Source organism: Ylistrum balloti, unplaced genomic scaffold, assembly GCF_031769215.1.
Source record: "Ylistrum balloti isolate Yb309-2 unplaced genomic scaffold, AGI_CSIRO_Ybal_v1 Utg369972, whole genome shotgun sequence".
Lineage (NCBI taxonomy): Eukaryota > Metazoa > Mollusca > Bivalvia > Pectinida > Pectinidae > Ylistrum > Ylistrum balloti.
In genome coordinates this window covers 1,079,252-1,099,560 of record NW_026782064.1, presented here as the reverse complement: position 1 = coordinate 1,099,560, position 20,309 = coordinate 1,079,252, and the positions used below count along the sequence as shown (strand labels likewise).

Below are 20,309 nucleotides of genomic sequence, written 5' to 3'. Positions count from 1 at the left end.
ATTTTCGATATAATCTTCCCCTTTATCAAGATACAAATATTACATAAATTACGTCACATACATAGAACATAAAGCAAATACAAAGTTATAAAGTTTAATCGAGAGTGGTGGTGTAAATTTAGGTGTTTCGATAATCCCTTCGGCAGATGGACGCCGAAGGGGACAAAACAAATCCAAAGTTGTTGCATGGAAGATGGTGATGAAAATATCAAAAATGTATTATTTTCAATTTCAGTGTCAAAATCGCAAAACATACCGAGGTTGATATAAAACATTTTTGATATTTTAATCACCATCGTCTATGTTTATTTTCTATGTATGTGATGTTATTTATGTAATATATGTGCATTGATAAAGGGACAGATTACCTCGAAAATTTGGCAATTCACTTGTCCGTACTCTTGTTATTACTTCATTGATCATATATTATATACAGCTATTAATCGACCCTAAAAACATATACATTCACGTGCTGTCCGCATTGACATAGCAAGGCGTAGTGAACGAGTCAGGACTAACGATGTTAAAAATGGCGGACAATGAGGCGGTGCCCCCGACAATTACCCCTATACCCAAGATCTCGTAGTTCAGTACCTTCTTCCACAGTGGTGTAACTCTACAAAGAAAACATTTGATGAATAAAGTCTTCAAATGTCTTGATAATTTTGATCATCTCAAAATCGTATGGCCAATGAAATAAATTTATTTTACTTTGTTGAATGATAAAATTTTGAACATGTGTATTTATGATTCATGATCAATATTCATTATTTCCAATTATCTGTGGATGGAAGTCTAGAAACGGTTACTTCTCATTACTTACTCATTACGCTGTTTCCCAGATAAAATACCCATAGTATCGTTATCGGTCATCGGGTCGTCACATGCAGCATGGATCTTGCGCATTCTTGTGTGGAAAAGGACGGGGAAAATAATACATAAGAGAACGTACGCCGATCCTCCTACCACGGACTGTACAGAGTTAAACTTCGGTATTGTAGCAGACACAAACACAACACACACAACTACAATTGTCCTGGAGACACACCTCTTCCATGTAAAATCTGCAACCAAAAGACACACTTCAGTTCGCCGATAACTGCAAATTGTAAATTACACTTTTTAAATACTGTATCTTAACTAAAACCTGTAACCAAAGTATGAAATAATGAACGTTGCTCACACTAACTTGTATATCAAAGCATTCAGTTAACTGTATCTGAACTAAAAACCTATGGCCAAAGTATGAAATAAGGTATGTTGCTCTCACTAACATGTATATCAAAGCATTCTGTTAACTTTATCTTAACATCCTAAACAGGCATTGTACATATTATTTTGTGATGACCATTTTTCGTATTTGTCATGATACATCATTTATAATAGAAACGGAAACGTAGTCAGTTGACAGTACTTTTAGGTTAGAATATAAGAATCCTGCGTTTTTAATTAATATGCGGCCTGAATAGTTAAAAATGCCCAATATAAGAAAATATATGGATTTCTCAGTCATGTGAAAGTTAGCAGCTCTGAGGAGGTTATCACGTTTCATTTTTATTAACAACCCGGCTGTTCTGTATAAACAAAACATCACTAAAATATTTATTCTTATTTATTAATTGATATTATTTTATTATTACTCTTATTTCTCTGTTCATTTATTAATTGAAAAAAGCGGTCGAAATCGTTGTCTGAATTCAGGCTTGGTCGATGCAAGTACGGAAAGACACCGAACATACGTATGTAACACTAGCCTGTTGGCACATGGAACACCAGGTCAACATCCTGCAGGACAGGGTTGATGATTGGTACGATAGCCAGCAACAGGTGTAAAGTGATCACAATTGCTACAATGTAGTACAGTGGCCCATTTGGAAGGTTGTTTAGTATGTTATCATTCAGGTTCTTCCCGTATACAAGGTATCCGATGATCGATGGCGGCAGGTACAACAACAAGATAACTGAAAATGTGTTTAAGTTGATCAAGAACAAGATTTCCTTTATTAAATTGATTATCAAACTTCCAACAGAATTAAACGAAACTCAAGATGATGAAGTTTATGAAGGGAAAGCGGTCTTGCGTAAAATATACGATAGTTGAATTGACCGTTAAAATACAATGAATTTGACGTACGTAACTTTTACATTATTCCTTTCACTGTGATTCGTTAAAAAATAACAAAAAAACAACAACAAAACAGTGGACAGAATGTAAACCGCAATGTTAATAAAACGGAAAAGTCAATATCCTCAGCGATATTAAAATAGGCTCATTGATATTCAAACCAAATGTCTCTGACAGTTCACAGCAAGTTTTCAAAGGCATCCAAAGCAAAGGCCTTAGGCGGCGTTACAATAAGCTCAAAGTGATACCGGCATCAGATGATATCAAAATTGATAAGGACTGAAGTAGCTGCTTGTTCATGGTATATTAAAGTTGGCTGTGTAACACATTTATATGATCAAGGAATGGTGTTATCTGAACAAAGCTATCACTCATGACCTAGGTGATGGTATAATAAATGTGTTCACTTACTGATGGTACCGAGGATGATTGCTGTTTTAAAATCCTTCTGCCGTATCATGTCATTTTGAAAAGTAAGAAAACTGGGATGAAACCCATATGCAAAGAGTGTAATCCCTATGCCAAGGATGATCTTCTGAAAGTCAGCCTCTTGATGTTGAACACTAGGCTGATTTGAGGCATCCAAACTACTGATAATTAATATGACCACGACACAGATCACGGTGGTTGCTAAAGCACCATAAGCCATCCACCTGGTACAAGATATAAAGACTACTTGTTCATTTTTTTGGCGAACTTAAGGACAGAAAGCAGCTACTAGATCATCATTTCAATATACGATGTCTTTTTCAGACACTTAAATGGTGCTATTCACATGTGTGTCTTTTGTACAATCTTCGAAATTGCAGGCGGTAGACACTGTCGTTGGACTTTTAGCCCCAGCGGTTTGCCAATCAAAGTCAGTTGGACGTTTGGTAGTGTCTTTACAAACTTACCATATGACTGCCTTACTTTGTATGAAAAGATGTCTCATATTTTCGCATATAAACTCAGATTACATATATAGTAGTAGTACATATATAATCCTTTCTATTTTGCAAGATTTTGCTAAAAGACCAATGGAAATCGACTAATTATATTATCAATATCAGATGAATGATAAATTCACTGAAGATCTTATAAACACATTCGTATCATATGTAATATGTTTATACACAGAAGTATAAAACGTTTTGTTTTTGAAATTTCGTTATGTAATCATTTTTCCCACATATTTACCAAAAGTCCTTTGGTGTTCCTAACCAAGTGAAAGGCGTAAGGCAAGCAGCTATTATCACAAGCCAGGAGCATTTAGAAATATGATATCCTAGATCAAAGACTAGGTTCTCCATATTGTCAGCAGTTACCAAAAACAGCACTACAGTTGATCCGAAAAGGCAGATGTATAGGCAAATGGACACTGTATATCTGTAAAATATTGGTCTCGTTAGTTGTCTATAGATATAGATTAATATTTCACCGTGTTATACAAATGAATGCATCAAGAATCTTAACGTATTAAACAGTATATGTTTAATTAATGAGACTGTCATCACGAACCTGCAGCATGTCCCGTACGTTTTCTGTGCCAGTAACTGATAAGGGTTCTGTACATGTCCTTTGCAGTCTTCAAATATATCCGCCGCCATACACCATGCTTCAGACAGCAGTATAGCCGTGTACATCGATAGGATTGAATATAACCCAATCAGTAACAGTCCAACCGATTCTAATAAACCAGATATTATTACCATTTTAGTTGTAATTTATTTATTTGTTGTCTTTCGTATTATGGACAAACATTTCAAGTAACACTTTACACCGACCATTCAGTTATATATCTAGTAACATAAAACTGCATCATACAGCTGTCACCTGTGTGATGGACTTGTCGTTTAGAATGTAATCAGAATATTATATATCAAGATAGATTTGATAGTTACCGATGTTATCCGCAGCCTTTGGTAATGACAGTATCCCGGTTCCTGCCATAGACCCGGCAATGAATACCGTTGCATCGGATACTGTTAAGCCCCTTTTGTTGATCTGTGTAGATATATATATATCAATATTACCTTTGACAAAGTGGGAAGACAACAGGTAATTTAAAAAAATACAAATGGTTTCCTCAGTCAACAGTTTACTACATATTTACTGTTCACCTGAACACTTCAAGTTGTGCATCTCTGTAAAGTTACTAAGTGACTAATTCTACATATTACGAAAATAACGTCAGTTTTGTTCCTCTCGAATAAGTCAGCAATGTTAAGTGCCTACTGTAAGAGGACAATCATTGATTGCAAGCAATATTAAAATCCAAATGGGGAATGCACTAGCCCCTTAATACAATAAACTCTATTAAAAAATCTGATAATTTAAAATCAAACATTCTGCCGATAACTTCATTTTGGAAATGTTGATAGAATGAAGTTTTTATAACAAAATCAGTAGAAGGTTTAAACGAACTTTTCTATGGTTACACAGTCACCTTCATCAGACAAATGACCATAGGCGCACTAGCATTGGCGTATGTAATGTTCAAGAAGGTAAAAAAATCGACCTACTTTTTCGATTGTACTATATATAATCTTATGTACATAAAGTTAGAAAATAGTGTGACGAGATGGTAAAAGGATTATAGAAGTTCAAACGATGGTAACAGTGCACCAATTCGGCTACTCTTTAACTCTTAGTCATACATGTACCTGTATACTCAACATTCGAACTAACAGTATACCATGATTTAATTGGAGTACGTTGTGAAAAACAGCAATTTTTTATTATTTCCAATTATTTCCGAAAGAAAATTTCCACACTTGATTTGACATTTTTTAACGCTGTATCGTCAAACAAACAGATGAATTAACTTATAATAGAGACATATTATAACAGATATATAAATGATTTTTTGATAATATACTTACTAGATTATCTGTAGACATTATAATAAGTCCTACACTCTGGGTATCATGATAACTTCTATATCCATGTATAACACTGTTGTATATGCAGTTGATGTTTGCGTGGTACAGAGAAAAATCGATAAATTTATATTGGCAACATATTTAACTGCGGACACGTTATAGTCGATATTAGCCGATACACATACACTTTGCCGTGATTAAATTGATATGCATTTCCATATCACTTTGAAACATTCATACATTTTTTTTTGTGGAGTGAGATAACCCGTAAACCAGCGGGGACAGAATATATATATATAAAGTGTTGACATTTGCTGAATTATGTTAAGGATGACATGATTACCGAATTATTAGTATCCTCCATTCCCTATTTAGCACCAGTAAATTCTATAGATAGTTAGGTATGTGGTATATGGGGGGAGTTATCAGGGTTACCGAAATTTTATATCCAAGTGTAGAATATCTGTTATCCTGCATGTCTACCCACTGATGAATGTTTTTTTTAAATATCGTTTACTTATATCATGGTGATTTATCATCTGCAGTGCTTAATTCAGCACAATTCGCAGTTTATATGCTTTATAAAGCTGTCTTTGAAGACATAACAAAGATACGATATAATTTATATCATACATTGTAATTAGAGTGTAACACATATGATTATATTTGTTCAATTAGATCATGTTTTCTTAAGTAACACAAGTCATTGCGATAGTTTGAAATACTTAATAATTAACAAACGGTTGTTTCAGGTTCCTTGTCGTACTTTTCCCATTGGCTTGGATATTTACAATGTAGGTCGTAAGTGATGAGAATCATTTAGATCTTCAATATATTTATATATGGAATGTTAATATATTGCGAATCCTTTTTTACACGAGAAGGTATCAACGTTATATTCCAGGGTGAATAGATAGCGATAAAAGTTTACTCATCTAACATACATTTTATATAGTAAACATTTTATCAGGAATATCTTACTGTTCATTGCTTTCAGAATTACTTCACTGTGTAGTTGACAATAGACAACAAGTGCCCCAGTAACCTTTTCAGATATATATATATATGCATGTTTTGTGCAAATAGTTGCCAGTCATAACAATGAAGTACTTAGCATGTGAAACAGTGTCGTGATACAGCTTGTTATTTATTGTTTTTTTCTTCGTTTTATATCTACATGTGCTTCAAAGATAAACACATATTCTTTTTGTCTTACTGTCCGTACTCGTACTTTATAGACGATGAAACGGCCAGTATTTTCTTTAACAACCTTTTAATAACATTAATTAATTGATTAAATGTCGAAATGTGACGGCATTTACATCAATGTCGTGTTTGTAGCAAGTCAAGTTTACAGTTAAAATATACACTGCGATGGATTTTATTTCATTCGCCCTTTCCACATTTTGTGTTGTACATAAAATTGATACAAAGAAACAGTACTTCAGTATAACTTTGTAAAATAAAGACCGTATATAAATATTCCCAATAATGGATAAACCTACAATCTGTGCTGTTCTATAAATGTTTTACTTATATAAAGTATACTGCATTATTGTTTCCAGGTTGGTTTATAACTCTGTCCTGTAGGTATAATGATAAGTACTAAATATTCCTGCTCTGAGAATACATTTTAGAAGAAATATAATCAGAACGAAATAATTAAATGATCGAGTGTTTGGTTGACAACGTTTTCTTCGAGTTAAGTGGTAAGGCTTTAAACAGACTATTCACATATTTCTTTGTACGACATGAAGCTGGACGTGTGCGATGCTCGTTAATCTGCCTGTAAGTTCCGTTGCTATAAACTTAGTTTTCATTTGAGAACTTGACATTACTTATTTGGATTGGCCAAGATTGGATATGTGTGTGTTTGTGTGTGTGTGTGTGTGTGTGTGTGTGTGTGTTTGTATGTGTGTGTGTGTGCTTTCACATCTTTTCCCCCTAGTTTTATTGATTTGAGTTTAATTATGACAATATTTACATTTTGGGTTTTTTCTTTATCTTTATTATTTCTTTATCGATATTGGTTGACAATGTCAGTGGCCGAGGTTGCCGTAATCTGCATGCCTCTTTTAGATTTCATCCGAAAATTATGAAGTTGATTATATTATTTTTCTGTCGCCTCCTAGATTTCAACAACTCGGGCAGCATCACTGACGTGTCCACGGAGAACGAAACAGCTGCATGATGCAGATCTAAATATATCAATCCTTATCAATGCTTTTTTCATTATCCACAAATATGAATAACAGACAAGATGTATTTACGAGTTGAATAATTTTGCATACTATGTTTGAAAATATTAGTTAACAAAAGAATATCGAAAAAAGATTTCAAAGCTTTTCGATATTAGATCTTATCTTAACATTACATATATACATATTCAAGCCAATTAATTTTTAGCTTACAGTCCGATATAAGTATACTGCTTTGTCTCTATGTCTCATTGAGACTAATCTGGCTCATAAAATATTCTTGGAAAGCCAGTAACATTTAAGGCATTTTGTCTGTTTTTGTTTTACGAAAGCGTTCCACTGGACCCATATATTTGTGAAAATAATTGTGGTTGGTATTTTGCTCGTGTAAGGAATAATTCCGTTTAATCCGATTTTGTTTCCAGAATTATTGTTCAGCTGTTGCTTGTTTAATTGTTTCTTTGTCCGATGACAAATAAAAGTCTGTTAGATCTGTGTTGGCAAAAAGAGAAGCTCAAAAGATATACAAGTGAAAAGCACTTTCAAAAACAAATTTCGAGTAAAAGTAAGTAGAGACAAATTGTAGTCGTTTAGTACTTCTTGTACTCATAAGTTATGCCAGGAGTCTAGATTTTGAAGCTTAGCAGGCGATTGGGAGATGTACTATTCCCGTTATTCGAAAAAAAATCCTAGTTTTCATATATCATATATTTTCAGAACAATGTCAAGCACCTGTGTATATTCAATGAAAATAAATGAAGAAGGATATATTCTGAGCCATGACACTAATCAAATGAATTAAAACGTGGCATGTGAGAACAGTTTCGACATATCCTCTATTTTTATAAAGACGACTAGATTCTGTTAGCGTCTTTGTATTTTCATTTTTTAACATAAGTTACAGTTAATTTTGTTCAGTCCAAAATATTTCATTGAAAAATACTTGTTAATTACTGGAATAGAACAACATATATAGCAGATGAAAGTCTTCTCCTTTCTATAAATAAATACACACATCAATCAGGCAGTGAAAGAAACAGAAGTAAGGAATTCAAAATACATATTGATACTATCTTTATTTTAAAAAAATAATAGCCGTAAATAGTCCATTTAATGCCACTTGTTAATCGAAACAAGATCGTTTTCTCTTCAGGTTTAATGCTCCGAGGAAAGGTTCAGTTACATTCTCTTCTTATTATCACGATTCTGATATGTATGAAATAAAATTTCTGACATCTATTGTTTTTTAGCAGATGAGATAGATCCTAAACCGGTGTAATTGAAATTAATTGTTCATTTAGATTATCTATTGTTTAAGGATAAAACAACAGCTATATCCTCTGTTGTTTTGTGAAAACTCATCAGTTAGTTCCTTTACTCTGTTGTTTCGTTAATATCGTTTTATCAATAAGATATCCTGCCTTTTGACAAGGATATCTTCAACTGGGCTAGAGTTAATGCTGCTGTATATGATTACCCTCTCAGGGTGCTGTGGAACCAAGACTAACGTAACAAGGCATAGACAGGGAATCAGGACTGACAATGTTAATAATGGCGGACGCCGAGGTAGCCAATCCGGCAAGCATTCCTGCCACGATTATTACGTAGTTTAGTACCTTCTTCCACAGTGGTAAAACCCTATAAACAAAATGACATAGAAGTAAACACTAAATATTTTAACAGCTGTTAGTAGACGAAAGTACATGCTGTCTCCTAACATAAGTGTTTCCAATACGACGCATAATTTTAAAGCAATTTTTGTAAATAAGTATATCAGCGATATTACTATGAAACGTCACTAAAATATCTATACTTTCTTATTTGGTTTACAAAACAGAGGCGTGTTACCAATATGACGCATAATTTCAAAATCATTTCTGTTTAATGTGTATATTAGCGATTTTACCATATAAAGGCATTAAGATATCCATACTTACTCCTTTGGTTTACTCCAAGCTGCTTGAATTTGTAAGCTATCGTCGTTAATTAATGAAGCTTTGTATTCCGCCTTCATTTTGTACATCTTTGTATACAATAATATAGGACAGATAAAATCGGTAGATGTGAATGATGATCCTCCCATCAGTGACAGCAGCGTGCTAAACTTTGGTATAGTCTCGGCAATGAACAAAATACATACAACTAAGATCAATCTCACCACACATCTCTTCCATGTGAATTCTGAAGATAAAAAAAATACATAATCGAATTGAAAAAAAATATTATACCTAGAATTTGAGTCCTTTTTTGTTTATGTATTTCTATATGTCGTTTACATTTCCATTTATTAATTACCATAATCATAATCCAAAAATCAAATAATTCAATAAAACAAGAGTGTGAAATATGAAAATGAAAGATTTATCAAGAAGAGTAAGAGTCTTCTGCTTCATCGATGACACCCATTATGTACATCTTAGTCAATCCAAGTAAGAAGTGTCACGTTCAAAAATGAGAACAAGGTATACAACAACAGAACCAACAGGCAAACTTATGAAGCATCAAATCCGTCCATCTCTAAATTGCACGAAGAAATATCAACTTGCATCTTTTAAAATCCTTTGTTACCAAACACGACCAATAATAGAACATGTTACCCCAGTTCGGCCAATATCATATATGAACCAAGGTTTTCGCCGATAATCGAATGTGCCCTTCATTTGAAATTTTTCATGATCATTCGTTCTAACATAACATCCCCTTTAGATATAGACAACAACTATGTACGTGATAGAGGATTCGAAGTTTCAGGGGGCAAGTTATAAAACATGCAAAAAAAAGTGTCATCAGGAGCAGACGTCCCTTTCACTGCCTAACAACAGTGACTATAAAGTTGTTGAAAATATAATTTACTTTTAATACTTGAACTATTGTTTAAATTTACTCAAAATATTCACTGTTAATTTATGAAATTGTCATAAACCAGCTGATATATTAACCCACTTATCAGGCCTTTGGTCTGTCACATTGGCCCGAGAATAATCACTTGGCCATAATGATAGCAGCTGATTAATAATATGAAAGTATTAATGTTAACTAAATTAGCCAAATTTATCGTGTAAGAGTGCAGACGTTTAAGTTATAATAGGACTAAATAAATAATTGTTTTCTACAATAAAACTGTCTGGCCAAATATGACATTGAATGCAAATCTATTCATACCTTTAGGTACATTTAGTGCAAGTTCAACGTCCTGTATTGTCGGGCTGAGGATGATGATGAAGGCAAGAAAGAGGTGTATGGTGACCATCACCAGTATGATGTAGGATAATGTCCCGGTCGGTAGGTTGTTCATCACATTATGCTGCAGTTCGACCCCATACACAAAGTAGCCGGCAACCGTTACTGGTATGTATATCAGCAATACAACTACAAACACAATGTTACATTTGACACAAGAGAAATCTGTTTATATTTTTCTCCAGCATAAGCATCATTCGGAAAGTCACCAATATAAAATTTCCATAACTTCGCCACACAGTGATTTTATAGTGATTAAAATTTTGTTTCATTGTGACGACAATGAGTGTTTAAAATAGTTCTGATGGTAACTAAAGAAAACAAGTGAATAAATCGTTATATAGGAGGGTAAAGACATTTCCCTATCGGGAGTTATTTTAAATAATCTGTCAAATGTTTGAAGGGCTATATTCAACTGCAAATTTCTTACTGCCATATCCGAAAATGACTGCCATTTTGAAATCCTTTTCCTTCTTCATGTCCATTTGAAAAGTAAGAAAGCAGGAGTGACCTCCAAATGTAAACACAAGAGTTCCAAATGCTAACACAATATTCTGAAAGTCAGCACTTTGGTGGTTAACGATCGGCTGATTCGGGGCATCCAGACCAATACCTATCGCAATGAGTACTGCGGCTAAAATGGTTGCTACTGTGGCTCCGTAGCCAATCAACCTGAGGAATGGAAAAGAGGAAATGTATTCATGAATTTCTCATATTTTCTTGTGTCTATACCATATAATACGGAAGACTTTCAATGACACAGCAGTTGTACAATAAAGCTGTGCATTAAGACAGCATTACAGAAAAATAAAACTTATACTATAACTCTTACCCTATAATCTCCAAGACTATTTAAAAATTTGAATCAATTGTCATTTATCATGATTTTTGACAGAAAATGGTAGATATGATATGAATCTTACCAAAAGTCTTTAGGTGTGCCGAACCAAGAAAGAGGGACTAAGCATCCTGCTATTATTACCAACCAGAAACAGAATGAGATGTCATGTCCTAGAGCTCTGGACAGAATTTCTACGTTGTCTGCAGACAGGAGCAGAAACACAATAGCTGTTCCAAACATGGATACGTGCAGGCTAACGGACACTACATATCTGCATTGGAAATAATTCATTGTGTAACACATTGATGGATGGAAAATAATTGTCAATACCCATACCATTGAAAGCGAAGCGACTATTTAGTTTCAAGTGGTCCTGTTAAAGCATCATGAGTGATAAGTAATAAATGAGATATCTTGCATCCTCTAATATGATAAGATAAAAATCCGGAAACTGGAAAGTGCTTACGTTGATTCGAGAGGGAATAAAAATGAAATGCAGTATTGTGACGCCGCATAAATCGCAGATTGACTATAATGGGAATTTTAAAAATAAAAATATAAATGCTAAAATAGGGAAGGTTCGTTCATGATTTCGGTTGAATAATCCATAGCATTGTAAAAATAGTTTTCCAAACTTTTCAGACAAACCTTCATTCTGATGTGGATAAATGATAAATTGCTACCAATTTCAATGTTTTCAATCAAGTGTAAATCATAAAATACATAACCTTTAACCAAATTACTTTGTAATATTGAAAGGTAATTGAGTTTACCTTCCGATTTTTCCATACGTTTTCTCTCCTAGTAATTGATAGGGATTCTGTACGTGCCCTTTACAGTCCTCGAACATCGAAGCTGCCATAGTCCAAGCCTCGCCGAGGAGCGTACCCGTGTACGTCGACACACACGCGAAAAGTAACATCAATAGAAGTCCAGCCCATCCTGAGGAGAGGTATATACATTAAAGGACAATAACCAAAACAATGTTTCACGAGTAACATTTTCTATGAGACAGAAATCAATTAAGCATCTGCAAACAGGCACTTTACTATGATACAATTAGGTCTCGAAATCCCTGGTGTAATTTTATGGCATATATATGATGAACTGAGTTTGAATGCTGTAATCCTCCAGGTTTTTTAGTTAATGCTGTGAATAGAACATTGGAATGTTTTAATTCCTTACTTATAATAAAATTACTGTGGATTGATATTGTTTTAGATGTATATTTCTACCACAATTGGTGTATGGTATTCAACTGACAATGAATGAATTAATCATTTGTTGAGCAAACAAAATGAAAAAATAACCATAAATATGACTGATACTAAAATTAAAATGTGCCTAAAGGTTCGCGATGGTTTTGTAATAATTTTATTTTTATAAAGATTTCTATAAATAAATTTCCTTCAAGAAGATTGATTTTAATATCTCCACATATTTCTGAAATGGTAAGTTTTACATATCAATTAGCGGTATTTCGCTTCATGCCATGCCATAACGCCCAACTGAAATCGTGACCGAAACTCACGTGGTTGCAGAACAGGTTAATTCCTTGTTCTTGTCGGAATATCTCCATTATGGTGGTAGAAACATGGGGTCCTTGCATAAGGTATTCCTTTCTCTCTCATTACATATTTTTCAAAATTTACTAAAAATATGAGCTTTTTGATAACATTTGAAAACTACAAACGGAAATGATCAAATGTCTCATACAACAACCACGTTTTGTTTTCTCCTTTTACTTCAAGGAGAGGACTTGTATAGGCTTTGCCTGCTACACAATTCCATTTATATTAGAATGGATTATTGAAATTCGAAGTTTAAAAAAAAAAAAAAAAAAAAAAAAAAAAAAAACGGATTAGAGAGCTTCACACAAATATACAATCTAAGAACACAAATGTATTGAACAAATTGATACATTAAGAGTTTGTATTCAGATACCTATGTTATCAACTGCCTTGGGAAGGGCAAGTGTCCCCGTCCCTGCAACGTCTCCAGCAATGAACACGGCGGTTGACGAGATCGTTAACCCCGCCTCCCTGTGGACCTGGGTAGCAATATACATATACCACTGTTTTATTTTGCATATGGTTTATAAGTATCAAAGACTAAACGAAATGAAACTCCTACCTGGATACAGTCTACGATATCCAATTAGGTGCATATGATACAGATAACAAATCTTATAAACAGTAAAGAAACAAATTACAATGCCATTCTTGTATAAAATATAAACATAGCGAAACCTGAAAGGTCTCTATATCAGTGATTTTTATACATTGGTGGTCATACCAAAAATCTGGTCATGGGTCATTTTCTATTACCAGCAACACATTTCACATATCTATCATTTGACAAATATCTTTACAAAAGGAAGCTATTCAAGAGTGTGAAAGCTACATACTAATATGATATCTATTAAATGGATTCTACATTACGGTAAACTACTTTCTGCTGGCCTTTAGACAATTACACGGGTAGATGCACGGTGTTTGATTTTGCCACAGGCGATGTCTGTGTACCGTAAAGGCTTAGTTATGATAATGTAATTGAGGCTATATTTCTCTGATCTGTAAAGGCATATATTGGTGTGACTCAGGACCTAGCTTTAGGCCACTTTTATAACGTGATAATGGCATCAAAAGTACTGATAATTCATAAGACAGGTACATGTATACTCTATATCAAATCTAACGTAAGCGTCGTTGTATCCGAAAATGTTCTGACACGAATATCTATATACATGTATATAACAAATATTGCTTCACGTGTAGGTAACAAAGTTATGTAACAAAATATCATTAAATATTATGTTTTGTCATAGAATCAAAATTAACTCCGCAATAACACGGAATGTAGCAAATGTCTCAACAAAAGACAGACCCTCATTACCCATACGTTATCGTACTTACTAGATTTTCGGTTGACATTGTAAAGATGGAGTGTGATAGTCTCGGCAAATTGCTGTTTACTGTGACAATGATCCAAAATATTATTATACGTATCATTACAAGGTATGTCCAACAAAAATAAGAAAATACCAACATGTAAACATATTCATAATCCAAACACAAATTCAGTAAAACTTAGGCAAGATATGAACAAAAGAACGATTTACACAAAGACCTTGAAGGAGAGTAAGACCGGGTGTTCTGGAAGAGTAAGCTTCTTCGACTTCATAGACGACACCCGTCATATTAACTTTAGTCAATCTATACCATTGCCATTGATACTTGTCTGTGAATGTGATTCAGTTACACATACTCAAATGTATTTCGGTACCTGATTATAAAAGTCTTTTTTTTTCGAACAGTCTTATTTGATCTTAAAACATATCATAGTAATGCGTGGATGAATGTCTACCCGCGTTATATACTTGAGTTATATTCTAAATCTTACCTTTCGACTCCTACTAAGATGTCCTTATGTAAGCTTCACTTCACACTGGGATATCAAGTTGTACATTTTGTAAATAAGTACTCATTTCAACACCTACATATGACTACATGTAAATAAATACGTTACATGTTCCTGCAAAATGCTTCACTTGACCGTCATAAAAAGATAAGCAAAAATCTTCACTTGACCGCCACAAAGGTAAAGCAGAACAGTTCACTTGACCGTCACAAAGGTTAATGGCAAGGTTCGTTGTGGCCCAACAAATTTAACATTACATCAAGACATACCAACGTGTCCCACGGCGAGTTAGAAATTAGCGTGGTTATCAAATTTCTGTAGAATACATGTCTGATTTGTATCTTCAAATATTTTAGAAAGCAATAGAAATGAAGACCTGCTTGCATAAAGTTATATCAACATGGACACTCTTTATTACAGAATTGTAGAACAGCAGGTGCGTGTAATGTTTTGGATTGTCATTAAATTTCATGAAGCAGATGTTTCACACTTTCCTCACGGATAACGTGATATATTGTAATACGTGTAGTAAAGTATATTGTATAACATCAGAAATAACGAAAAAAATATATCTATGTATATATCTATGCATATATATATGTGTGTGTGTATAAATAGCACATCGCGTGTAATTTGCGATGCCAAATCTCATTATTATACGTGTCAAACCACCTTAAAATGTTTTAGGAGTAAAATAATGAATGCAACATTGATATGTCTACTTCGGATATTACACTCACATCATGGGATTTGATGTTATTTTTATATAGCAGCGAAGGTAACGTGTGATTTTATGTACTTTGCTTGAAATTATGATATGTTATATTAGCTTATCTAAAACCTTACGTGCATTTAGGTAATACTTTCACTCAATACGTAACTTCTAACGTTTGACATGTCATTTTTTCAGACAAATGCTCAGAAGGACTTGTATACAAAGATTAAAAAACAATAAGGTCGAAAGGCCAATTCAACAATTTAAGCATGGTTATTCGAACGTTCAAATCTAAACTTTGCAGAAGAACTTGAAATCAATTCGGTTTCGTGCCATAAGACATTTCAATTTCACAATCTAACAGTTACCTTTTGCCTTGGCAGTGGTATAAGCCAAATGTCATTTAATAAATGTAATACAAGGGAAAAGATGTATACATTTTGATGACATATAAATGGAACATTTAGATAGGGTGATCGCACACAAACAACACTATAAAGTAGAGACATGACTTGAGTATCGTTTTGAAGGTGCTGTGCTAGAAAAGAAACAGAAATAGTTGAGAAATGTATATAAAACTCTCTGTGTGAAATTGGTCCCGAAATATCCACTACACGTTCTCAAACCCTTTTCTATAGAGCAAGTGTTACGGGAATGATACAAAGTATATAATGAGATTAACGAGTTACAAAGAATTTCATTCGTATAAAACACAGAAAATTCAAGATCAAGGATTTATTTTGTTCTATATATTTATTTCATTTCATTTCTTAATGTATTTTCCATTTCCCAGTAAGATATAACGATACACCTTTGTTGATAACAATCAGATGACAGGTAGATTAAATCAAAATTAGGTATTTCACGACAATGGCGTACATACAGACAACAAAATGGAAGATGCAAAACAAAACTTGGCACGATAAGTAATTGTATATTTTCTATTTAAAAAAGAAAAGTAGACAGTTTCATCAAGATGTATCTAAAATTATACATAATACTATTCTATCTTGAAACCTTTGAAAATGCAAGACAGACAGGCAGCAAATTGAATATCCTTATTTGCATATCAATTTCGTACAAAATGAATTAATACTGATAGCTATGAATAAGCAGAACCAAGAAATCTTTTACAAAGATGGTCTACTTATAGAGAGACGTATATTTAAAAAGATGGTCTACTTATAGAGAGACTTATATTTACAAAGATGGTCTACTTATAGAGAGACGTATATTTACAAAGATGGTCTACTTATAGAGAGACGTATATTTACAAAGATGGTATAAATAGAGAGAGACGTATATTTACAAAGATGGTATAGTTATAGAGAGACGTATATTTACAAAGAAAGTATATTTACAAAGATGGTTTACTTATAGAGAGACGTATATTTACAAAGAAAGTTAACTTATAGAGAGACGTATATTTACAAAGATGGTATACTGATAGAAATAATCAATGATACACTCTGTTTGCTGTCAAACTTTGTGATGTACGTCATCGAATTATTGCACCAATGGCAATAGGTACACGCTTGGTGATGTGATACATTTATATATTTATAAGGTATATTAAAGATTCAAATGGGTAAAGAGGCGTTAATCATATGTGGCTATGAAAATGATTTTCATTCCGTCAAGAATTTAAAGTTCTGCTATGCTTATTTTACATAAACGATGACAATGCTTTCGGCCAGTGTTGTTTTGACTTTGGCGGACACCGAGGACACCTAGACCAATGATCTCGTAGTTCCTTTCTCCACAACGGTAGCGGTCTAAAATAGTAATATAGAGGTAACCGAGGATTCAAAATAACACACATCAGTACAATGTATCCTTGTTACCGTTAACATTAGCTAAATAGATAGCGGATTTCAAAATATCTATGCTTTTACATCCCTTTAGTGTGTGACATTTACCAACGTTAACGAACACAAACATTAAAAACAGTAAATCTTCTCCTACTCTCCTGCTCTATCACTGTTTCGTCAATCAGAATTCATTTTGTTTCCATTACTTTTAATCATTCATTCAAAATATTCATTACAATTTACAAAGCAATAGGGTTATATTATCATTTTGATTATCACAGTGTACCTACTCAAAAGCCCTGATGTAGCCATTTTTAAGATCAAGTTCTGATTTCAGTTTACACATTTTCATGTGGAATAATACTGGACAAATGAAGTCTAGTACTGTTAGTGAGGAGCCACCAATCAGTGACAGGAGAGAGTTCAACTTTGGTGCAGTTCGGCTACAAACAAAACCATAGTGACGACAAGGAATCTTGATATACATCTTTTCCAAGTAAATACTTAAAAAAAATGAAACGCAGTTTTGTGATTTTTGTTCTGCAAAGCTTATACATTCTTATTTAGTAAAGTTGACGATGCTCAGTAGGATGTCCATCATCGATGAACATGTCGACATTATCTGAAAAAATCTACAGCAGTTAATATTAGTTGATGTTCATGTTTTATAAATGAATACCTTTTGGTACCTGAAGTACCATTTCAAACTCTTATAGAACTGGACTGGGGACGATAACAATGGCTAATAGTAGGTGAATTGTTACCAGCGACAAAACCACGTAGGACAATGCTCCGGTTGGTAGGCTGTTTAAAATATTGGCATCTAGGGATATCCCGTACACAAAATATCAAGCACATGTAACTAACAGGTACATCAGGGTCACAACTACAAACGATCAGAAATATATATGGTTGAGAGAAACATGAGTATCTCATAATCCGATTTAAATTTCATATTCTTTAATGTTTTCTGCTCGCTTTGATCATATCATTTAAGTAAATGTCAAATCTAAAACAATTCCTGAGATTTAAAGATATTTGCCATATTAGCTGATATCGTAAACTACATTATGACGTCACTTGGATCCTCAGTTCATGTTAGGTTATTTGATGACACAATGATAAGTTATAAAGATTCGCTTACTGATAAAACCGGACGTGACAACTATCTTAAAATTCCTGTGTCTCCTCATATCCATTTGAAATGTAGGAAATGTCGGATGACCTCCAACAGCAAACACAATTGTCCCTAATGTTTATGCAATCGTTCGGAAATCTGCGTTTTGGTGGTGCACTTCCGGTTGTGTAGGTGCATAAATGCCAATACTGAACACTATGATGACCACAGCGGACGCAGTAGCTACTGTGGCCCCGTACACAATCAACCTATACAGGGAAATTATTTGTAGATTTAGCATTCCAGGTTTCTTCTGGCCTACTCTAATATTCTTTTCTAATATCAGAGGACAAGAATGTGATTTCTCAGCACAGCGTTCCATTTTCTCCCATCCCATTGATGCTGTAAATTGTGATTGTACCGGTATTTTACTCCCATTTTACACGTCAGTAGTTTTAGAATTAAGCATTTCCTCTATAGGGTTGTCAGGGGATAACTACCATCGAAGAAATGGAAACAATGGGAAGATGGGAACAGCAGAAACCTATGAAAGATACTTGTAATACCAGACTGAGTAGTTTGTCAGTAACATGGCCGAACCATTAACTGCAGATCTTAATTGCCATGTGAATATTATTTTACAGGAATGCCGTCCAGTTTCGGTTCTAAACTGGTATCTAACACAGGCGAAAGTGCTAACATGTTTACACGAAGATAGCCTACATGGAACAAGAAGGAATCGTAAGATGTCGAGAGACTGTTGAAACGTAATATCAAAAAATGAATTAAAATGGCTGACTGAACAACAGAAGAAACCAAGGCAACAGTTAAGTAACAGTATAATGACGTCATCATACACACACACACACACACACACACACACAAACACACACACACACAAACACACACACATATATATATATTGATGTTACTAAAATTAGGCCGGGTTTTCCGTTTTTAATAAGTCAGTTGTAACATTTACTTTTATTGTTTTCGTGTAATTATTTAAAGGTTAAAGGTCTATACCAGTAATGGTGTATCAAATAAAAATGGGAGACTTTTTCTAATTCATTTATAGTATACTCAGAAGTATTTAGATTTTCACAGAAATATCAAGATTTTTAAAGTACTTGTATTAAATGTGATAATGAAATAATGCTAATATTTTGAATACGACGTTGGCCAAACAGACATTCAAACGAAGGATGAATTGTGGAAAGGTGTAAGTGTGTCACAGATGTGAGCCAGATATAGTTCACCGTTCTACAAATGTTAACTTTCAACACATAATGCAGAATCCCTTACATATGGAATACGTTAATTTAACAACCTGACAGCTGAATGTAACCCTTAATCTGTTGAAGTCAATGACCATAGCAGAGCAAAGGAATAGGACTACGAACCAAACATCGATGGTGACGTCACACAATCTGCTCTTCATTCTTATTCGTCTATATTACCTAAACAAACTTAGTAGGGTTTCATTATCGTGTTTAAAACGTTACAATATTCCTATATTTTGTAATTATCCAGTAAGTGTTGTACGTCATCTTCAACACTTTGTGATTTTTAGTGTAAATCTTGTGTTTTGTTTTCTTAATATTGCTATCGATATTCAGTAGCCCGTCTTTGTAAAATTTATTCTAACTGTTGTGTTTTATGTTCAATATATTGTCATTTATATTTCAGATAATCGGTTAATAGATAAACAATATATAATACATTAATTCGATCTTTTTCTAAATGTACATCACTTTTGCCATTTTTGACCATTCAGAGAGGGGCTTACTAGTCAATGCATTGAAATTCGTCGATTTTCCTGAAGAACGCAAATGAAACGAATGTTGAATAAGTTGATTTTCTATTGAGAAATTTCTGTGTAAATATCTGTTTTTCTCTGATATGGTTTTGTTAGCAATTCTTACCAGATAACAGTATACAATGGTAGAACACAATGTAAGGCAGCCTACTTAAAATG

At 33.7% G+C, this 20,309-nt stretch overlaps 1 protein-coding gene and 1 pseudogene across 1 annotated transcript; both read right to left on the bottom strand.

The window, feature by feature from the left end:
* Positions 1 to 465: 465 nt before the first annotated feature.
* LOC132547728 (uncharacterized) lies at positions 466 to 5,007 on the bottom strand (annotated as a pseudogene).
* A 3,661-nt stretch (positions 5,008 to 8,668) lies between these two features.
* On the bottom strand, positions 8,669 to 14,201 carry LOC132547727 (uncharacterized). The gene is made up of 8 exons (XM_060211530.1): positions 14,184 to 14,201; positions 13,213 to 13,318; positions 12,042 to 12,210; positions 11,351 to 11,539; positions 10,858 to 11,099; positions 10,350 to 10,556; positions 9,125 to 9,368; positions 8,669 to 8,825 (listed from the first exon to the last, which is right to left on the bottom strand). The coding sequence occupies exons 1-8, from the start codon at positions 14,199 to 14,201 to the stop codon at positions 8,669 to 8,671; spliced, it is 1,332 nt and encodes a 443-aa protein (XP_060067513.1).
* Positions 14,202 to 20,309: the final 6,108 nt, after the last annotated feature.

Bases quoted from the DNA above. Each gene is read 5' to 3' on its own strand.
- LOC132547727 (XM_060211530.1), bottom strand. The intron at 11,540-12,041 runs GTAAACTCAATT...TTTCCAATGCAG, and splicing joins ACGTATGGAAAAATCGGAAG to ATATGTAGTGTCCGTTAGCC. The intron at 8,826-9,124 runs GTAAGTATGGAT...TTTTGTTTATAG, and splicing joins GCTTGGAGTAAACCAAAGGA to GGTTTTACCACTGTGGAAGA.